Below are 19,897 nucleotides of genomic sequence, written 5' to 3'. Positions count from 1 at the left end.
AGGCTTGTATATATACTGACCCACTACAGGTTTTCTTTAATTTAATGTCAAAGTTTTTCATTATTGTGCATGGTTATGTACTACACCTAAATTTTGAATTTCTTGAATTTCTTGAATTTGGCATTGTGGTATTATTAAAGTACACCAGCTAACCCATAGGTCTATAATACATTGAGTCCCCTTGTTTCCTTTTCCCTAAAACTTTGAAGTGCACTTTCAGCTGGAACAAGATATCAAAGCATCCTTTGATAACTGCTAACCTTTCCTGTGATAAGAATGAAAAGCTTTCTTGAATATCAAAGTAAAAAGCTAATGCATCTTTTTTCCAAGAGCCTTTTAGCCCACTCCTTAATGCCAGGCTCAAATCTAAAGTCAGATCTAACCTATTTCTAGATAAACTTTAATATTCTCATGTGAGGTTCGGAGTATAACCTTTAAAATGTTCACTAAGCTGTTCTTGTAAGTCATTGTAAGCTTGAATCAATGCTCAGAAAGTTTTAGTTTTAGTGACCAGCTGTCAAGCCGTGTCATGGGGTCTAAAGCCGGAGTCTTGTTTACATTTAAACATTTACATAACTGTCTGTTTTTGCTGGTTAATTTTTGACCATGCACACTTTTGTCTCTTGTAAAACTGCAATACAGAAGCAGTTCCTAATTTGAACTCATCTTGTAATCGCATTATAACCTGGGGTAAAATATGAGGAACACAGCTCTCATTTTCATTTCTGCTTTACTAGTCCCAGCTTTGCTGGCTGACAAAGGTAGGAAAAACAGACTTTATTGAATTTCATGGTATTATACAGGCTGTGTTTCCACTGTGGTAAAAGGAAGGATTCAGCCAGATTCAGTATTGTTTCTTTAATATAGATGATTTGTTATTAATGTTAGATTAAAGTTTAACAGAATAACAGTTGAAATAATGTAATATCTGTTGTGAAACAGGCGGAGAGGTGATAAATAAATGCACTATGAAAGAAAATCTATCAGAAATTACAGCTATGTTGACTAATGTATTTATTTTGTGCTTATGCTTATGCAATTATTCTTTATAATATTTTTTGTATCTCTACAGGCAAGAACTATGCCAAGGAAAATGTTTGCCAAGAGCTCAAAGCTACTGGAATCGAGAAGTTCAAAGAAATGCAAGTATAAAGTTTAGTTTCTTTTCCCTGAGGATTTACATGGTTCTAAGTCTCAACCATAGTTCATGGATATAAATTATAAATATTTGGGTCTCAAGTTTTATGTTAAAAGTTTTTAAAATATGTAAATTCCTGTTCATTTTGCATTGCATTTTTCACTGTTTTCACTTTTTGTCCACACAATAGCCCTGAATTTCTGATGTAATTAGAAGAGATTCTCTGAACATGCTTGCATAAGGTCTCAGTTTAACCATGGTTCCCCGAAGGGAACGAGACGCTGCATCCAAAGACGCTTAGGGAACGCCTTCAGCGTGACCGTGCTCTGAATCATCTGTACAATCAGTCCAATGGAAGGGTGAGGCGTCACGGGCGGGTGATGTCACGACCAGGAAGCTTTAAAAGCACGTGAGGTGGAGCCGGCTTCAGCTTCTAGGAATGAAGCAAGTGCTGACAGGGATGCCGGAGGTATGGCCTCGAGACGCAGTGTCACGTTCCCTTCGGGGAACCATGGTTACATGCGTGACCTGAGACGTTCCCCTTCAGGAACTCGAGCTGTGTCCGAAAACGCTTAGGGAACGAGATACCCACACCGCCAGACTGACAAGTCCCTGCCCAATGTGTACTAGGACGAGAGAATAGAAGAGCCCGGAGCGGCTCGCATGTCGAGGTCATAGAACCTTACAAAAGTGAGGGGCGTGGACCACCCAGCAGCGTTGCAGATGTCCTGCATAGACACACCTGCTAGGAAGGCCTTGGAGACCGCCACACCTCGGGTTGAGTGAGCTCTGAGTCCCATCGGCGAGGGGAGCTGAGAGGACTCATAGGCAATATTAATAGCATCCACTATCCACCTACTGAGGGTCTGCTTAGTAGCAGGAAGACCCCTCTTAGGAGGACCATAGCACACTAGCAGTTGGTCCGCCTTTCCCCACAGGGCAGCTCTGTGGATGTACTCGCACTGGACACATACAATTAAGCTTCTGCTGGTCAGGCTCCCTGAAGGGAGGAGGACAGAAGGCCTGAAGTACGACGGGCTGTGGCATCACAGAGGGAACTTTAGGTACATACCCCGCTTGGAGGTAGAGAAAAACTTTGGCCATACCGGGCGCAAAGTCAAGATAGACAGGGGCCACTGAAAGGGCCTGTAGATCACCAACTCTCTTTAGAGAGGAAATAGCCAGAAGGAAGGCAGTCTTAATGGTGAGGAGTCTGACAGATATCTCCTCAATGGGCTCAAAGGGAGCCTCGCAAAGAGCCTCTAGTACCATAGAACATACCGGCGGCCTCAGCCTCAGCGCACCACGGAGGAAACTTGTAACTAGGGGGTGTCTACCCACTGACTGACCACTGACAGGAACATGGCAGGCCACAATGGCCGCCACATACACCTTAATGGTGGAGTGGGTTAACCCTGCGAAGAGACGGGCCTGCAGAAACTCCAGAACTGTACCAATCGGGCAGTTAACTGGGTTGAGCTGGCGGTCTCCGCACCATGAAGTGAAGAGTGTCCACTTCAGGGCGTACAGTTTCCTCGTAGAGGGAGCTCTGGGTTGGAGGATGGTCTCGACAACCTCGGTTGAGAGACCGGAAGCTATAAGCTGTGCCCCCTCAGTGGCCACACCCACAGCTTCCACAGCTCCGGGCGAGGGTGCACGATAGTGCCCCCCGCCTGTGAGAGGAGATCTCTCCTGACGGGAATCTCCCATGGAGTGCCGTCGAGAAGAGAAATCAGGTTCGAGAACCATACTCGGCCCGGCCAGAACGGCGCTACCAGTAGTAGACTGACCTCGTCCCGGCACACTCTTGCCAGAACTCCCGGGAGCAGAGCGATAGGGGGAAAAGCGTACAGACGAAGCCTTGGCCAAGTCTGCACCATAGCATCCAGTCCCAGAGGAGCTGGAGGAGTCAGAGAGAACCAGAGGGGACATTGAGCTGACTCTATAGTCGCAAACAGATCCACCTGAGCCTGGCCAAAAACTCTCCGTATCTGCTTCACCACCTCAGGGTGAAGCATCCATTCCCCGGGCCTCGGCCCCTGTCTCGACAGAACGTCTGCTCCCACACTGAGATGCCCAGGAATGTGCACTACTCTTAATGAGAGGAGTTTGCCCTGGGAACACACAAGGATCTGGTGCACCAGCTTGTACAAGGGTCGCGACCGCAGACCTCCTTGGCGGTTTATGTACGAGACCACCGACATGCTGTCGGTGCGCACCAACACGTGGTGATCTCTTAGGTCTGGGAGGAAGTGTTTGAGTGCTCGAAACAAGGCCAGCATCTCCAGCCAATTGATATGCCATGTCAGATGGCGGCCACTCCACAGACAGCGGGTAGGATGGCCACTCATGACCGCACCCCAACCGGTGAGGGACGCGTCCGTCGCTAGTGTTACACAGTGACAAGGAGCTCCCAACACCGGGCCCTGGGACAAGAACCAAGGTTTCCTCCACATGTCTTAGGCACGTATGCATCGTCTCGTGACCTTGAAAATGCGGAATAGTTTTCCCCTCGGGGAGAACCCCTTGGTCTTGAGCCACCACTGTAGGGGTCTCATGTACAGCAGGCCAAAAGGTATCACATTGGATGCAGCTACCCTCAGACCCAGCAGTCTCTAAAACTGCTTGACAGTGAGTGACTGGCCTTCTTTCACTCTCTTGACTGTGAGGATCGAATCGATACGAGCAGGGGACAGACGTGCCTGCATCGTGGTCGAATCCCACACCACGCCCAGATAAGTGGTCCTCTGTAATGGAGAAAGCACACTTTTCTTGGCGTTTAGTCTTAACCCCAGGTTTTTCATGTGGGCGAGAACGACATCTCGATGTCGAGCCGCCGTTTGCTCTGATTGAGCTAGGATCAACCAATCGTCGATATAATTCAGTATGCGGATGCCCTGAAGCCGCATCGGGGCCAGTGCCACATCCACACACTTCGTCAAAGTATGGGGTGAGAGTGCTAGGCCAAAGGGAAAGCTTTGCCCCCGGAAGCAAACCTCAGGAACTTCCTGTGACTGGGAAGGATGGAGAAATGGAAGTACGTGTCTTTTAGATCTATTGTGACAAACCAGTGCTCGGACCTGATTTGAGACACGACATGTTTGATTGTGAGCATCTTGAACTTCAGATGAACTTCTTCGTTTTCGGGCGGAAGTAACTGAGAGAAGTTCTCGCTGGAGACCGCTACACCCTGGAACACTGGCAGGGTTGGCAGACCGATCTCCCGAGGGCACTGAGGAGAGACGGGCACCATGTAATGTGATGTACGCCGCTCTTCCCCAGAGGGGCCGGCCCTCAGAAGTCCTGTGTCATAGGCAGCAGGACGTTTTAGCCAAAGACTATCCAGCGAGAATGACAATCCGCAGATCCGCCTTCTGCTAGAAGCCTTTGGCCCGGGAGCGCGACTCTGACTCCAATATTATCGGGAGTACGAGAAGAGATGCTCCCTAAATGAGGAGCTGGAACACGGTTGGGGCTGCTCCGCCCAGCAGCCCCTGCTGATCACCTCAACCTTCTCAGAGGAAGAAGGTAAAGCATCGTGCTCTCACTCTAGAAAAGTCCCAAGAGGCTCCTATATACACATATATGTATGTGTATACATGTATGCACATCTAACTTCTCCTAGTTAGATGAAATCCATCCATCCATCCAGTATCTCCCGCTTATCCGGAATCGGGTCGCGGGGGCAACAGCCTAAGCAGGGAAACCCAGACTTCCCTCTCTCTGACCACTTCGTCCAGCTCTTCCAGGGGGCTCCCAAGGCGTTCCCAGGCCAGCCGAGAGACATAGTCTCTCCAACGTGTCCTGGGTCTTCCCCGAAGTCTCTTCCCGGTGGGACATGCCCGGAACACCTCCCCAGGGAGGCGTCCAGGAGGCATCCTAGCCAGATGCCCGAGCCACCTCATCTGGCTCCTCTTGATGCGGAGGAGCAGCGGCTCTACTCTGAACTCCTCTCGGATGACTGAACTTCTCACCCCATCTCTAAGGGAGAGTCCAGCCACCCTAAGGAGGAAACTAATTTCGGCCGCTTGTATCTGCGATCTCATTCTTTCGGTCACTACCCACAGCTCGTGACCATAGGTGAGCGTGGGAACGTAGATCGACCAGTAAATCGAGAGCCTAGCCTTTCGGCTCAGCTCTTTCTTCACCGCGACAGATCGATGCAGCGCCCGCATCACTGCTGACGCCGCACCAATCCGTCTGTCAATCTCCCGCTCCATCCTTCCCTCACTCGTGAACAAGACCCCGAGATACTTAAACTCCTCCACTTGGGGAAGGATCTCATCCCTGACCCGGAGTGAGCACTCCACCCTTTTCCGGCTGAGGACCATGGTCTCGGATTTGGAGATGAAATACATCATTTAATTCCTCAAAAATTAAATGCAGAAAGACAACCAGACGAGTGAACACGGTCTGTTATGAAAAGGATTCATAGTAAGAATGAGAATGACGTAATGCACGCGGTCGCCTCGGCAACGCACGCTGCAACAGCGAGCTCTCACTCAAAGGGGGAAGAACCGCACCGCAGGCTTCCCCTGCGAGCCCCATGAGTGCATGAGTGCTCCCTCGAGAGCCGACTCCGCATGCCTCGCACCCAGGCAGACCACGCACAAACTGTGTGTATCCTAACAGCTTGAAGCGTGATCCGAGATCGCCCTTATGCTTTGATTTACTTGTGGCCTTGGACATAGTGCTTTATTTTGACAAACAACACCAAATAAGACTCACAAAACAAATAGCGGACTGACAGACACACAGAGCGCTTGCTGAATGACAGAAGGCTGAAGCCGGCTCCACCTCACATGCTTTTAAAGCTTCCTGGTCGTGACGTCACCCGCCCATGACGCCTCGCCCTTCCATTGGACTGATTGTACAGATGATTCAGAGCACGGTCACGCTGAAGGGGTTCCCTAAGCGTTTTCGGATGCAATTTTCAATTGCAAATTTCGGATTTCAATTTTCGGGGAACCTATTTTCACCTTTGATCCTCCTGCAGGGTCACTGTCCTCTACAGTCAAAAGTTCCCGAATGGCACATTCCAGGAGGTCAGCTGTGTGGCGGATGAAATGACCAAGCTTGCAGTAAAATGCTGCAAAGATGATGCCAGTCCTGACTGCTATGATAAAGGAGTAAGTGGTTGATCTCTATGGCATTCCAGGTGATACAATATTTGCCAATACCTGTAAAAAAAAAAAAAAATTGCAATTTAATTACAAGTAGATTCAGGAGTGTGTCAATCGATATTGATAGTATGTACCTGTGTTACACAACCGCTTACACTTTGATGAACTAGGGCTGGGCGGTATATCGAGTTTGTACAATATATCGATATTCTTTAAGCGATACGATATGAGGCAATACTGTTTATATCGATATATTGTACAATAGTTTGAAAATGAGCGCATCTAAAAACAGTGGAGGACACAGACTGAGCTACTGTGGAGAAAGTACAATTTGTTCTAAACACGTGACAAACTTTATATGAAGGGCTTTAAAAAAAAAAAAACTTGTAAGATATAGAAGCCTATAGTTATAGTTTCAGTTTAAAGAAACTAAAAACCTTTCGGCTCTGACAGAAAGGTTGCGTGTGCTGCTGATTGAGACTCTGTTTAATGTGTTTGAGATGTGCTGTTTTCCTAAATGCATAAATTACATTTCACAGGTATATTCTTCATTTGTAAATGTTAGAAAGCCATGGAAATATTTCCATTTTTCTGTCATAAGTGCATGAGCCTTCTGCTTGAGATTCTCCGCTAAACTTCACAGACTTTATTGAACGAGCGCCGCCACACGCATGTTACTTTTTGCTCTTTTAAACATAATATATGCCTATGGTTACATTCACATTATTTGTTTATTTGTTTAATCCAAATACAAAAGCTTAGAAAATACAGATATATATACCGTGTACCGCAAATCAGGCAAAAAATGCAGAGATATAAATTTTTGCTCATATCGCCCAGCCCTATGATGAACTTGCAAATGCAACCATATAATATGAACATTTATCTGAAATATCCACATCCTATACCCCAATTTGGACATTCAAAACAAAAAATTGGCCTACACTAGGCCTTTATACATACCTTTATACAATAGTCTTTTAAATAATTGAATTCCAGGTTTCAGGGTACAGTTATTCGAATACAAATCTATTCACTATAAAAACACACAAGAGTAGACTTCTCAACTTAACAATGGGTTATCATCATTTTGTTAACCCTGGGTTAAGATCACATACACTATATTGCCAAAAGTATTGGGACGCCTCCTTCTAATGAACAGGTGTGCCTACATTAGTAATATCTATGAGTACAAATCTTAACGTTTAAGCATATAATGATTTTCTAGGGAATTGTGTGCTTCTAATTTTATAGCAACAGTTTGGACAGGAGCCTTTTCTATTCTAACATGACAATGCCTCTGTGTATAAGGTGGAAGTCAGTGTGGAAGAACTTGACTGGTCTGCAGAAAGCCGAGTCCTAATCCCAACTGAACACCTCTGGTGTGACTTTAAATGCAGACCTTGAGCCAAGTTTAGTTTTTTTCATGGAAATCTGTTGTAGTAGTCAAACCTGTTCATTAGAAGGGGGTTTCCGAATACTTTTGGCAAAATAGTGTATAAACAGAACCTTTGTCATTTGGAAAGAGGGTTAGCACCACTTTTAATAAAAACCTGCAGGAAATACAAAGGGGCTGAGGAATTATTTGACTAGAATCACCTCCTTATGCTGGTAGATGCTGTAACTAGTTATGATGGTCAAAAGCATTTTTCACTACTACCAAAAAAACGTATTCTGACTAATTATTTTTTCAAGCAACATAAATAACAATATTTCATTACATTATAGTAAATGGTTTACCAGTGACAGATTTATTTTTTGAAAAGTCTGAAAGGCGTGAAATTGGCCTTGTATTTTGCCTGCTGCTGATGAGTGATCGGTCACATGACAAATGTCTTCAGAATGGAGTCCCCCAAAAGGAAAAATTAAATTAACAGTGCTGACTTTATTAAATATTAATTTTGAACAGTCAAAAAACTTTAATACCACTGTATTTAGTTCCTGCGTCTGGAAGAAAAAGTGACAGGAAACATGTTAACTGCAGTTATTTGCCTGTGCATCTGGAGACTTAAAACAGACAAAGTGGATGACGTGCATGGATGGACAAGCACTTAATAAATCAGGTGTTGAGCTTTATTACCCAATCAATTTTACTAACCTCATGAATATGCAAAAGTATTTTAACTGAAGGGTGGACAGTATATGGATATGTTAAGTTTATACACTCTGTATCAGTTACTTCCAGTCTGTGCTTTCTGAGGCATGAACATTAAGCAGAACTAGAGCAGAATAATATGCTAGATGTAGCACAACATACCTCATAGACTCATGCTCACATTCTAATACTGTAGAAGTTCTGGAGGTAGTTAACTTAATTACATCCCTAACTCACACAGACCATCTTTTCAGAAGTCTTTCACCCTTGATGGTCTTCTCATAGACAGGTTGTGCTTTTTATTATGCCCGACTGTAAAAATCTCATCTTGCTAAATCTCTCAGGCTCAGACTTCATTATCAACTACAGCTAAGCACATTTCATTACATTTTCACATGTTCCTGTCATCAAACTTCTTTTCGTTCTGTAGAAGTACATCAGTGGTGTGTTAGCCAGACCTTTGCAGTGGCTGTCAATTCATGTAAGACTGATATGACCCTCAATCGGAGAGAGAGAGAGGCAATTTAGCCATTATTTGGGGTTTGTGATTTAGCCATTCTGTTTTCATTAAAGGAAAAAATTATGAGAAAAAATAAATTCTAGCTGGTATAAAAGCATGCTTGAATGTGAGCAGTTGCACAGTTTTTAGCACACATGCTCTGACATACTGAGATTGGTACTTGTACGGGTTATATGAGTTTAAATCTGCCTTGTGACAATTCCCAATCTAATTCCCCCCACTTGTGCCTTTTGATTCTTGTCCTTTATCTCCAATATCCTATAAATCAAGAAGTGGCAAAAGGCCACTCACTTGGAATGGTGAAACTGGAAACCATCATCAACAAAGGTGAGAAAATACAAAACTCAACAGATATTAATTATTTGAAAAAGAATAATAAAATACACATAACAAAAAAAACTACAAAATATAAAATGTATACAATTTTATGGTGCTTAGTACCTACAAAAAGTGGCGAAAGGAAGGACAACCAGTGAACTGGCATCAGGGTCACGGGTGCCCAAGGCTCACTGATGCATGTTGGATGCAAAGGCTAGCCTGTCTGATCCGATAGATAGATAGATAGAAGAACTACTATAGCTCAAAATGCTGGTCATGATCAGTTTGTAGCCACAGACTGGCCAGAGTGCCCATGATGAACCCTGTCCACCACCAAAAGGATCAATGGAAGAATTTGGTCAGACGATGAGTCATGTTTTCTTTTAGATCTGATGGATGGCAGGGTTTGTGTATGTTATTTACCTGAGGAGCAGGATACAATGGGGAAAAGACAGGTCGGTGGAGGCACTGTTCTGCTCTGGACAATATTCTTCTGAGAAACCTTGGATCCTGGCATTGAATGTGGATGTTATGTATCACCTAAATATTGTTGCAGACCACATACACCCCTTCATGGCAGTAATGTTCCCTGATTGCAGTGGCCTCTTTCAGCTAGATAATGCACCCTGCCACACTGCTAAAATTGTTCATGAATGGTTTTAGGAACATGACAAAGAGTTCAAGGTGTTCTCTTGGCATCCTAATTCCACAGATTTCAATCCAGCTGAGCTCCGTGGGATGTGCTAGACCAACAAATCTGATACATGGAGGCACCACTTCACAACATCTGCTGTTAATGTCTTGGTGCCAGATATGTTAGGACATGTTTTCATAAAAACAGTAATACACTGGAATGTTCCTTACTCATACCCATGATCCTACAGAGGATAAGTGGTTTGGAGAATGCATTTACATTCTGTGGTATACTGTTGCTTAGATGCAGGCTTTATTTTCAAAGAAAGCCTCTTACGCTGAAAATACAAATAAAACTCTCCTTTAATTTGTGCATGGAGATAATAACATGTATCCTGACTGGAGGCAACTCCAGCTCAACTCCGGAAAAGTTCCCGTTGTCAGTTCCAGGCCCAATCCTTGGCACACTTCAATGCAAATTAATTACAGTGCGTGTTAGTTAGTGTGGGTGCACAGCACACAGCACTCGCTGCTTCATTCATTGTATCATTGTCTTTCCCTGGGGATGGCTTACATTCATGTCATTAAAAAATAATTACTTGAGCAGAATGTCCTTATCTGCCTCAACTTGCTGGTTGCATTTGCATTTGCAAAAGACTGTTTCAATAGGCTTCAGACACTGCAGACGTAAGTTTCACAGCTCATATGATAGCCATTATGATGTAATCGGTTGTCTCAATGCCATTAAAGGACCATGAAGGCTTTTGCACATGCAAAACTACTAAATAAATTAAAAACTAAAATCATGTCAGAAAACATGATAAATGGATTTGTAATGAAACACATTTAATTATAGACAAAAATTGTTCATATAGTCAGTTCTTTAGTGTGGTGTTTGTTTTTTCTTTGCTTTTGTGTTGTCGCTTGCTTTTTATTTATGTAGCAATCTCTTTCCAAGGCTACAGAGATCTCTGAGAAGTCGTGCGGAAAGGACTCTCCATTCCCTAAACACCCAGGCATTGAGCAGTGCTGCACACTTCAGGGTCAAGAGAGGAAACTTTGTCTGGCCTCACTACGGTACTCTGCAGATGAGCTGCCTTCTCTACTGGAGCCCACAAATGAAGAGGTCTGCACCGAGTTCACTAAAGACGAGAAGGATTATGCTGTCAGGTGAGATTTGTCCCATTAGGAGTCATTATTAAGGCAACAATGCTTCAGGCTTATTAGTGAAAATAAAAACAGAAGAAATCAATGTAACATTGTCGCTCACCCCTGGTTACTTTCTCATTTTCTTTAGCATAAATACATTGCTACTACCCAGTCTTCAGAAATCCTCTAATTTGGAAAGGCTCTATCTAGCCTTTTTGAAATAACTTTGATGTAGTTTAAAAGTACTAATTATTCCTCCTAACTAGTTTCGACTTAAAGGTGCAGTAGGAGATCTTGGAAAATGCTAATTTTAGCCTGATAGCACTGAAAGTGAACGACTCTCCCTCCCAACAAATCGCCGTCCAAAGCCAAGCCACCTGAACACATTAACACGAACAGATCAGACGACCAGAGACAACATTACTACAATACATCATGTCATTCACCGGTGAGAAAGCTTTATAATACCATTACTAAAATTAGTACAATACCAGGATCCTTCCTTGTATTGTAGTACTTTTACTAACGGTACTATAAAGGGTCAAGTTGTTGATGTTTGTTTGCCATTCTCGCTCTGTCTGCATAGTGTATGTAAAGCGCTGATGACGTTTCCTGTCTGCGCGAACAGGGTGCGCAGAGGTATGCAAATACATATGTTGACAGGCAGGTTGGAAAGACGATGAGCATTTCTTGGTGCTACGCCTTCCACAGAAAATTTAAATACATTTAGACCACTTAACTTAATAATTGCTATCAGGATGTGAAGAGACTTTCAACCAGCATAACAAAAAATGTTTCTGAAGACAATTGCATATTGCAACTTTAACACTTTTTTGCTTTTTTTTTTCTCTCGATTTGCAGCTGTAAAAGAGTATTAGAATATATTCTCTGAGTAAAAATACGTCACAGTGGTAGAAAAGCATCTCTCACAACTTGGACCTGCACATTCAGCATTTCCTTCTGAACGCATTCATTTGAATGATGTATACCAATTACATTACCTCAGAAAAATCACTGGCTATTTAGTTTCTTTGAATAGTCATGATTTTTTCAAAACTGTTCTTCCAGGTATAGCATAATTAGTGAAGGAAATTTTCCATGTCAGTCTAATGAATTATGATAACATACCTTTGTCAGTGTCACACTGATAAAAAAGACTTTATTTTATTAAAGATATAAAAATAGAAATACAATACATTTATACATTTAAAATTTTAAATAAATCAATAATTAAACAAATAAACAATAATATTCTGGCCAGAGGAGAACTGGCCCCCTGACTGAGCCTGGTTTCTCCCAAAGTTTTTTCTCCATTCTGTCACAGAGGGAGTTTTGGTTCCTTGCCACTGTCGCCTCTGGCTTGCTCAGTTGGGGACACTTGATTTTTTAGCGATTATCATCAATTTGATTTCACAGATACTATTTCAACTAAACTGAGCTAGACGATGACATCTCTGAATTCAATAATGAAACGCCTTTAGCTGAAAATTGAGTGTTTAATCTTATTATTATACATTACTGACACTCTATCCTCCAATTTGATACTGTAAGTGCTTTGACACAATCTGTATTGCTAAAAGCGCTATATAAATAAGGGTGACTTGACTTGACTTTAAAAAGACTGCTACTGACTCTGAAGACTGGAGAACATTGCTTCAAGAAACCAAAGCTTTCCTTATTCATCCACTGTTTTCTTGTAGATATGTAAATATTCATATTCATGTAAATATGAATGTGTATACATTTTTTTGACAACTTTTTTGTCTGCCAGTCATTTCTAATCTTTAGTCTTAATCTCTTTCATAGATGTTTTCTTCACCATTTTACCATTGAGTGCCACATTTTGGATATTAAACACTTTTCAGAATCTATAGGCTTATCTTAAGGCCATTACACTGCACCGACAGACACAGATCAACATAGACAACTGAGAGCTATAAGTTTACACAATGAAGTTTCCATTCAGTGGCATCAAATGTCCTGCATGAATCCCCAATACTGATTCCACAAGAGCAGTTCATAAAGCTGTCATTTCTTTGATGCTTTAGTAAGTTTCTAATATGTTTGTAAGCTGTAATAACCTAATTTAAAACAATTTCAGAATGTCAAGTGTCCTCTTTCTCCATTGCTCTACTGGGAGTTAATTTTAAAATGAATACCATCATGTTTGACTGTAATTTATCCTTGAAACTAGAGACAATATTACCTTATTTGTTGTACATGCTTTGGTAACCCCCCGCCCCCCTCCCCCCCTTTTTTTGCCTATAAAACACATTTGAGCTTAATAGTGTGGTGGAAGTGATAATTGCTTGTTGGTCTGGTTTGCCTCAGGGGAGGCCTCTTGGTCAGAACTTCTATTTAAAGCCAATTTAAGTAATAATACAGCATTTTATTTTGGACTTTAATGGCACTTAGAAGGGCTTAAAATAAATAAATAAATAAGATATTGCCACCTCTATCAAAGTGCTAATTGCTTTTTTGGCCATTGTTTCCTCTGATTGTGTGTGCATTAGTAGTGAGGGGAGATAAGTACCTTTTGTTGATGCACTAAAGCAGATTTCTGTATACCAGATTATTCTATACATCAAAACGTGCTTTGTCGAGTTGAACAAAATGAGCAAAACATGTACCCCCAAAGCCCCATTAGTCAGTTTAAAGTGCCCCTTCAATATAGTCTTTTAAATTAGACTCCCTAATAGCTTCCTATCGACATATACTGTATACATTTTATTTGATATTTTTTAGTTTTTTGTTGGTTTGTTTGACTGCATAAGAAAAAAATACAAATATATAAATCCATAAACCCTGAAAATTCACTGAATCTTTACTCAGAAATTGCAAGTAAATTACAAAAGAATGGCCAGTATACTTTGAATTAAAGATTTAATCAAAGACTAAAATAGTGTTTTCTTGTAATACATACAATCCGCTTTTATTAACAGCTTTATATATATATATATATATATATATATTTCTTACATATAGAATTATTATTTTTTTCCCTTATAGTAACTGGCTGATTAAGGATTTATCAATAGCCATAGTATATATTTTGTATATGTAATAGTCATCATTTATCATTTTAAAATATAAAATTTAAATGTTTAGAAGTTTAAGTCCTTTGGCACATGGATGGTAATCGCTTTTATATAACATGTAATTATGTGTGTTTTGCTTACAGAAAAACAGACCTCATGACTGAATCCCTTTTAGTTCATACATCTCTCGCTTCTTTTCTTACATCTTCCCAACAAAGATCTGCATAATGAAGCTAAATTGGTGTAGCCATGTTCGAAAATAAGCCTTGGGAGCATAATGACAACAGCATTCTATAATAAAATCTTTTGGTGACAGCACACACCCATCCATGCGTAAACATGAGGATTATGTGCTGTTTTCATAGAAATAAAACAAAGCAACACTTTATTTCTCATTAGAAGTCACTATTAGGGGAACAGAATGTGCCATGCCCTTTATGACTCATGTCTTGGCTTTAATTTACTGTGTTGACGTCATTTATTATTATTTTCTTTCCCCTTAGGTATGTGTATGAGTTTGCCCGGAGGCACAGAAACATCCCAGCAGGCTTTGTTCTTAATGCTACTCAGAACCATGTGAGAATGGCAGAGAGATGTTGCCGCCCTGCTATCAAAATCTCATGTTTCCTCCAAGAGGTAGTGTGAACCATACATCTCTGATTACTCTCTTTGGAAACCCTGAGGTGGCACAACCCCAGTGAGAGGGTGATGTTGGGTGAATGTATTTAATGCTGATTATATTTTAGCACTTTGTCGTTTGCAATCACATGCCCACACACAGTAAGACGCTGCATATCATTCAAACCATAATAGTTGTTATTCAGGTAAGACATCTCACAGGACTATGTTATTATTAGATGTCACGACCGAAGTAACTGGCACTGAAATGACAAGGAATGGTGGTCAAAGGGTTACGTGAAAAGCAAATTACATATATTCTGTTGTGGGGTCTAGAAATGGCTCAGACATGAAAAATGCAATGTCTGCTTGAATAGCACTATAGTCATTGTTATGTACGGGAGATAGACAGTCACCTGTCTTTCACTTCAAACCCCCAGAAAATCTGACATCTGTGATTAACTCTACCACTGCTACCATTTCTAAAATATGTCATTATATGAAATTTCATTTATTCACAAAAATTGTGTGTTGAGCAAGGTTTAAACATGCAACCTCTTATACCTAGGGAAGAAATAAACTTCTAAATAAATAGAAAATACACCGCATCAACTCAAGCTCAGATCAGAAGCCTGAAATCGTAGAACCAGACCATTTTTATAACAGTTTGAATGAATATGGCCAGATATGCCTGTTGCAGTTTTCTACCAACTGTAAGACAAGTTTAACAACCTCCCCTGTCTAGGTGCAGAGAGAATACATTTAATATGTCTTAGAGCATTAACAATAAATGAAATTGGTTCAGACAAGTTCTCTTTTGTTACATGCTTATGAATGTCAGAATATAAATGCTTACATTGTGTTCATATAATTTCTGATAGCTTTAGTTTAGTGCTAATACTGAGTAAAAACACTATACTATAAAATGGCCCAAGGGAAAGTAAAATATTAATGTCTAATCAAGAAAACATTATTCTGCTTCTTTTTTTTTCCGTTGAGACTCTGGACTGCAGCAAATTTCAACTAAACAAATGTGGCTCTTTCAGTTTAAAAATTTTGATTAAACACTTTAACCTGTGACTCTGAGTTGTTAATCAGGATACTTAGGCTATCCCTTCTAAACCAACCAGCATATTGTGTTTTTGATACGCAGTGTAAGATGCTGGCTTTCTGTACTGCTGTACAATATCTCATTGGTGGGTATTTGTGTATGTAGGCATTAGTATGTTAAAATTTTCACCCAAAAATGAAAATTAGTCCATGTTTTACTCACCCTCAAGGCATCCTAGGTGTATATGACTTTCTTCTTTCAGACAAATCCAATTGGAGTTATGTAAAAAAAAACATTTCTTGCTCTTCCAAGCATTATAATGGACAGTATGTCTGTTCAACAGTCCAAAAGTAGTCAAATAAAGCGCATCCATCCATATTAAAACACGCATCACCAAAAAAAAAAGATATCCATATTTAAAACAATATGAACAGTTTTGTGTAACTTCTGCTAACTGTCGTACGCTCGTTCATGAGAGAATGCCTTTCTGATGGATGCCGTTGGACGTGTGAGTCTCGCGAAAACCAACATTCTCTTTCATAGGTTCACTTCAACTGCAATATCAGTCTCTATGGGAAGACCTTGGGTGTGAGGAATGTCTGAAGCCTTTATACCATCATGCCAATTTACTGGCCAATAGCGCTTAGCACTGCCCCGATGTAACGTATGCTCATATCAGCATGCTACGCTTGAATTTAACAGATTTCATTTCCCTGAGGAAGTGGATTATCTGTTGCCCATAGGAAAGGGTTCTTTTCATCATGTTGCGACTTGTTATTAGTACATGTGATATAATGAAAATAATGGTAAAAATAATGTTCACTTTTTTTATAAAAGCATGAAACTTTGTACACTTGGTATAGTTTGCGGCCCTAAACATTTTCAGAAATGGAGTCATTGCAAAAACACCTCATGGTTGCCATGGCGACCATTTTACTTTCCGCAATAACTAAATTATGTATTTTGTGTCATATCTCCTGAACCAAACATGATAACACAGAAAAGGTGATTTCTACCCCTATGTTTTGATTTCAAGGAATACAAAGATACCATATACAAAAACATAAACTGTTCAGGTGAAGAGTTAATGGTGAAATTAGCAATGCGAGAAGAAAATTAATTAACTAATATTTTATTCAATACATTAAAAGATTGTTTTCAAGAATACTATCATATATTTCAGAGATATTACAAAAAATAATCTCAGGTAAGTGTATTTATAAAACTGATAATAATCTATAAAACTGAAATAATTTTGTTTGTTCCATTGGATTCCATTGGACACTGAAAGTAAATCTTGGCGATTTAACCTCTTCTGTGAATCCTTGGGTAAAAAAATCTGGGTGTTATTTTTGATGATGGTTTCAAATTTGACAGACAGATAAATACAGTAGTTAAGTCCTGCTTTTTTCAGCTTCGACTTCTAGAGAAAGTAAAACCTATCCTGTCTATTAAAATTTTTGAAAAAGTAATTCATGGTTTTATTACATCTAGATTAGACTAATGCAATTTGCTGTATTTGGGATTGGTCAGTCAGATCTATCCTGTCTGCAGATAGGCCTAGTTCAAAATGCAGCTGGAAGGCTTTTAACGAGTTCCAAAAAACGGGATCATATTATACCAGTTTTACGTTCTCTGCACTGGTTGCCTGTGTGCTATCGAGTTAATTTTAAAATTCTTCTCTTAGTTTTTAATTCATTACAGTAAACAGTTTGGCCCCTGCCTATCTATCAGATTTATTGATTGAACATTGGTCCCTCTTGTCTCTCTGGTCATCCAACCAGAGATTATTATGCATCCCAAAGTCGAAGTTGAAATGCAGGGCTGACCGCACTTTCTCAGTTGCTGCCCCTAGATTGTGGAATGATCTGCCCCTCTGTATTAGATCTGCGCCTTCACTATCTGTTTTTAAATCCATGTTGAAAACCTACCTTTTTGATTTGGCATTGTATCAATGAGTACTTTTACTTCATTTATCAATGAGTACTTGTATTGTTTGTTTTAGTAATTATTTTGTATTGTCTTATTTGAATTGTTTTTATTGTGCAGCACATTGTGTCAACCCATGATTTGAATAAAAGTAAAAGTAAAATACAAGTTTTAATAAATGAGTTTTGTCTATCTCATGTAGGAGATGTAATGCAGGAGCGGGTTCCAGTTTTTATGTTAAATGGGTCAGGTATGGGATGAAATTAGTGTTGCTGTCAGATAACGTATCAGGTGTTCTGTTAATTACTGTGATTGTGGGAAGATCATTTCACCAGCCAGGAAAGGTGAAAGAAAATGCCTCTCTGTGATGTTACCACAAGGCATTGCTTACTTCCAGATCTCAGACTTCTGGAGGGGATGTAGATTTGTAAGAGTGAGCCGGAAGTATGAGGGTGCTGAGCCTGTGGCTGTTCTGTATGCAAACATCAATGTCTTAAACTTGATGCAAGCTGCAATCGGGAGCCAGTGCAGGGAGATAAAGAGAGGTGTGAAGTGGGCCCTTTTGGGCTCATGGAAGACCAGTCATGCCGCTGCACTCTGAAACATTTGTCGAGGTTTGATTTTGCATAAAGGAAGTCCAGCTAGAAGAGCATTGCAATAGTCCAGCCTAGAAAAGTAGAAATGACAAGGACCTGGGCAAGAAGTTGTGCAGCATGCTCTGTTTGAAAGTGCCTGATCCTCCTGATGTAGTGCAATGCAAACTTGCATGATCAAGCTGTCTTTACAATGTCTATAAAGGTGTGAACCAAATGGTCGATTACATTAGAATAACAAATGAACAGCATTCCTCAAGAACATCTTATAGATTGCAGGATCTCCAGTGCAAGGTCCTAACAGTATTGTTTCTAGCCCTTTTGTCCTCAGGTATAAAATTATATCCCACAGACAGAACTTTGGGAAAAGCTAGGATTTACATAAGGGTTAAGATTATTTGAAGGAAGACATGCTAACATCGCTATTGAATAACTGCTATACTGCCACCTTCAATAAATTCTTCTCCCCACAAATATTTTGGTCAAGCCTACTTAATTTTTAGTATTAGAGAAATCTAGTACATTGGCAAGCCACCCAAAAGACTGCTCAGGAAAAATACAGTAAAGATGCAGCCCAAGTTTCATGCTTTTATGAAAAAGTGAACATATCACCTCAAATTTTACTCATATCACCTGGTCTATATAGCACTTGCATATCATTGCTCTTTTGTTGAATTTGATTGCTTCCATTGTCCTCGTTTGTAAGTCGCTTTGGATAAAAGTGTCTGCTAAATGACTAAATGTAAATGTAAATGTAAATGTTCTTGGCTATTTTCTTAAAAAAGTGCAGTTTACTCCTCTTTAGCGGACATGAGCTACAGGAGATGCATCGAGCCGTGTGACAGGTTCATCGCAGGACGAGATCAATAAGTGCTGTGAGGTTGTCACGGCAACCAGATACATTACAAGGCGCTTCTATTTTGCCACACTAAACTTAGCAATAAACACATTGAAAATAATGCTGAATAAACATGTTTGTCAACACAATCTCAAAGGAGGCTTTTATTAAGCTAATCAAAGTGTGAATTAAAGACATTTGTTGGGCTTGATTCAAGTTAACGCACAATGGCAGGTGCACAAACACTTTCCATTTAATAAGAGTTTATATTCTAAAATCTGTTTTTAGGTTTTGTTCTTTGTAAACTAAACAACATTTGGATGTAAATTGTCTACATACATGTAGAATACTGAGCTGCTAAACCAGCTGCATCCTGTGGATCAACTTTATCTGATTGTCCGGGTCCGGAGTCATCAAACATGACATTGGAGTCTTTATCTGACTTTTTTGTTATCTCCAGAGTTCTCTGCAGTTCATTTATGTTGTAAATAAAATCCCCATTTATGCCCAGTGGCCCCCTACAAGCTACGCCCATGCATATACACCTAGGATGCCTTGAGGGTGAGTAGAACATGAACTAATTTTAATTTTGGGGTGAACTAACCCTTTATGTCCAGTGAAATGCTGTCATTAGTAATATATTTTTGATGTAAACTGACAGCATTTAATTACTGACAAATTTAGTGATGTATACATGTTTTAGAATCCTTAGGTTCATGTCCAAATAAACACAGTAACAGTAAAATGTAACTATATAAATAAATTCATAACATAAAGGATTTGTAAAAAAATATTTATGTTTCTAAAGCTGTGCATGTGTTATGTTTTATAACAAAATGGTTATTCTTTTCCAC

At 40.4% G+C, this 19,897-nt stretch overlaps 1 protein-coding gene across 2 annotated transcripts in view; it reads left to right on the top strand.

Annotated features, from left to right (window-relative positions):
* Positions 1–624: 624 nt before the first annotated feature.
* The window catches only part of LOC306871941 (vitamin D-binding protein-like), a 28,786-nt gene continuing 9,513 nt past the window's right edge, over positions 625–19,897 (top strand). For both annotated transcript variants that reach the window (XR_013784385.1, XM_079420214.1), the window contains exons 1-5: positions 625–761; positions 1,073–1,142; positions 6,135–6,267; positions 10,786–10,997; positions 14,518–14,650. Coding sequence is in view for 1 of the 2 variants with exons in the window: in XM_079420214.1 (XP_079276340.1) it covers positions 698–761; positions 1,073–1,142; positions 6,135–6,267; positions 10,786–10,997; positions 14,518–14,650 (612 nt within the window). In the remaining variant the exon portion in view is untranslated. The remainder of the gene's footprint in view (positions 762–1,072; positions 1,143–6,134; positions 6,268–10,785; positions 10,998–14,517; positions 14,651–19,897) is intronic.

The sequence above is a fragment of the Barbus barbus genome, assembly GCF_936440315.1.
Source record: "Barbus barbus genome assembly, chromosome: 6".
NCBI classification, from domain to species: Eukaryota; Metazoa; Chordata; class Actinopteri; order Cypriniformes; family Cyprinidae; genus Barbus; species Barbus barbus.
Note: the sequence above shows the minus strand (reverse complement) of the source record. Positions and strands in the feature narration are given on the sequence as shown.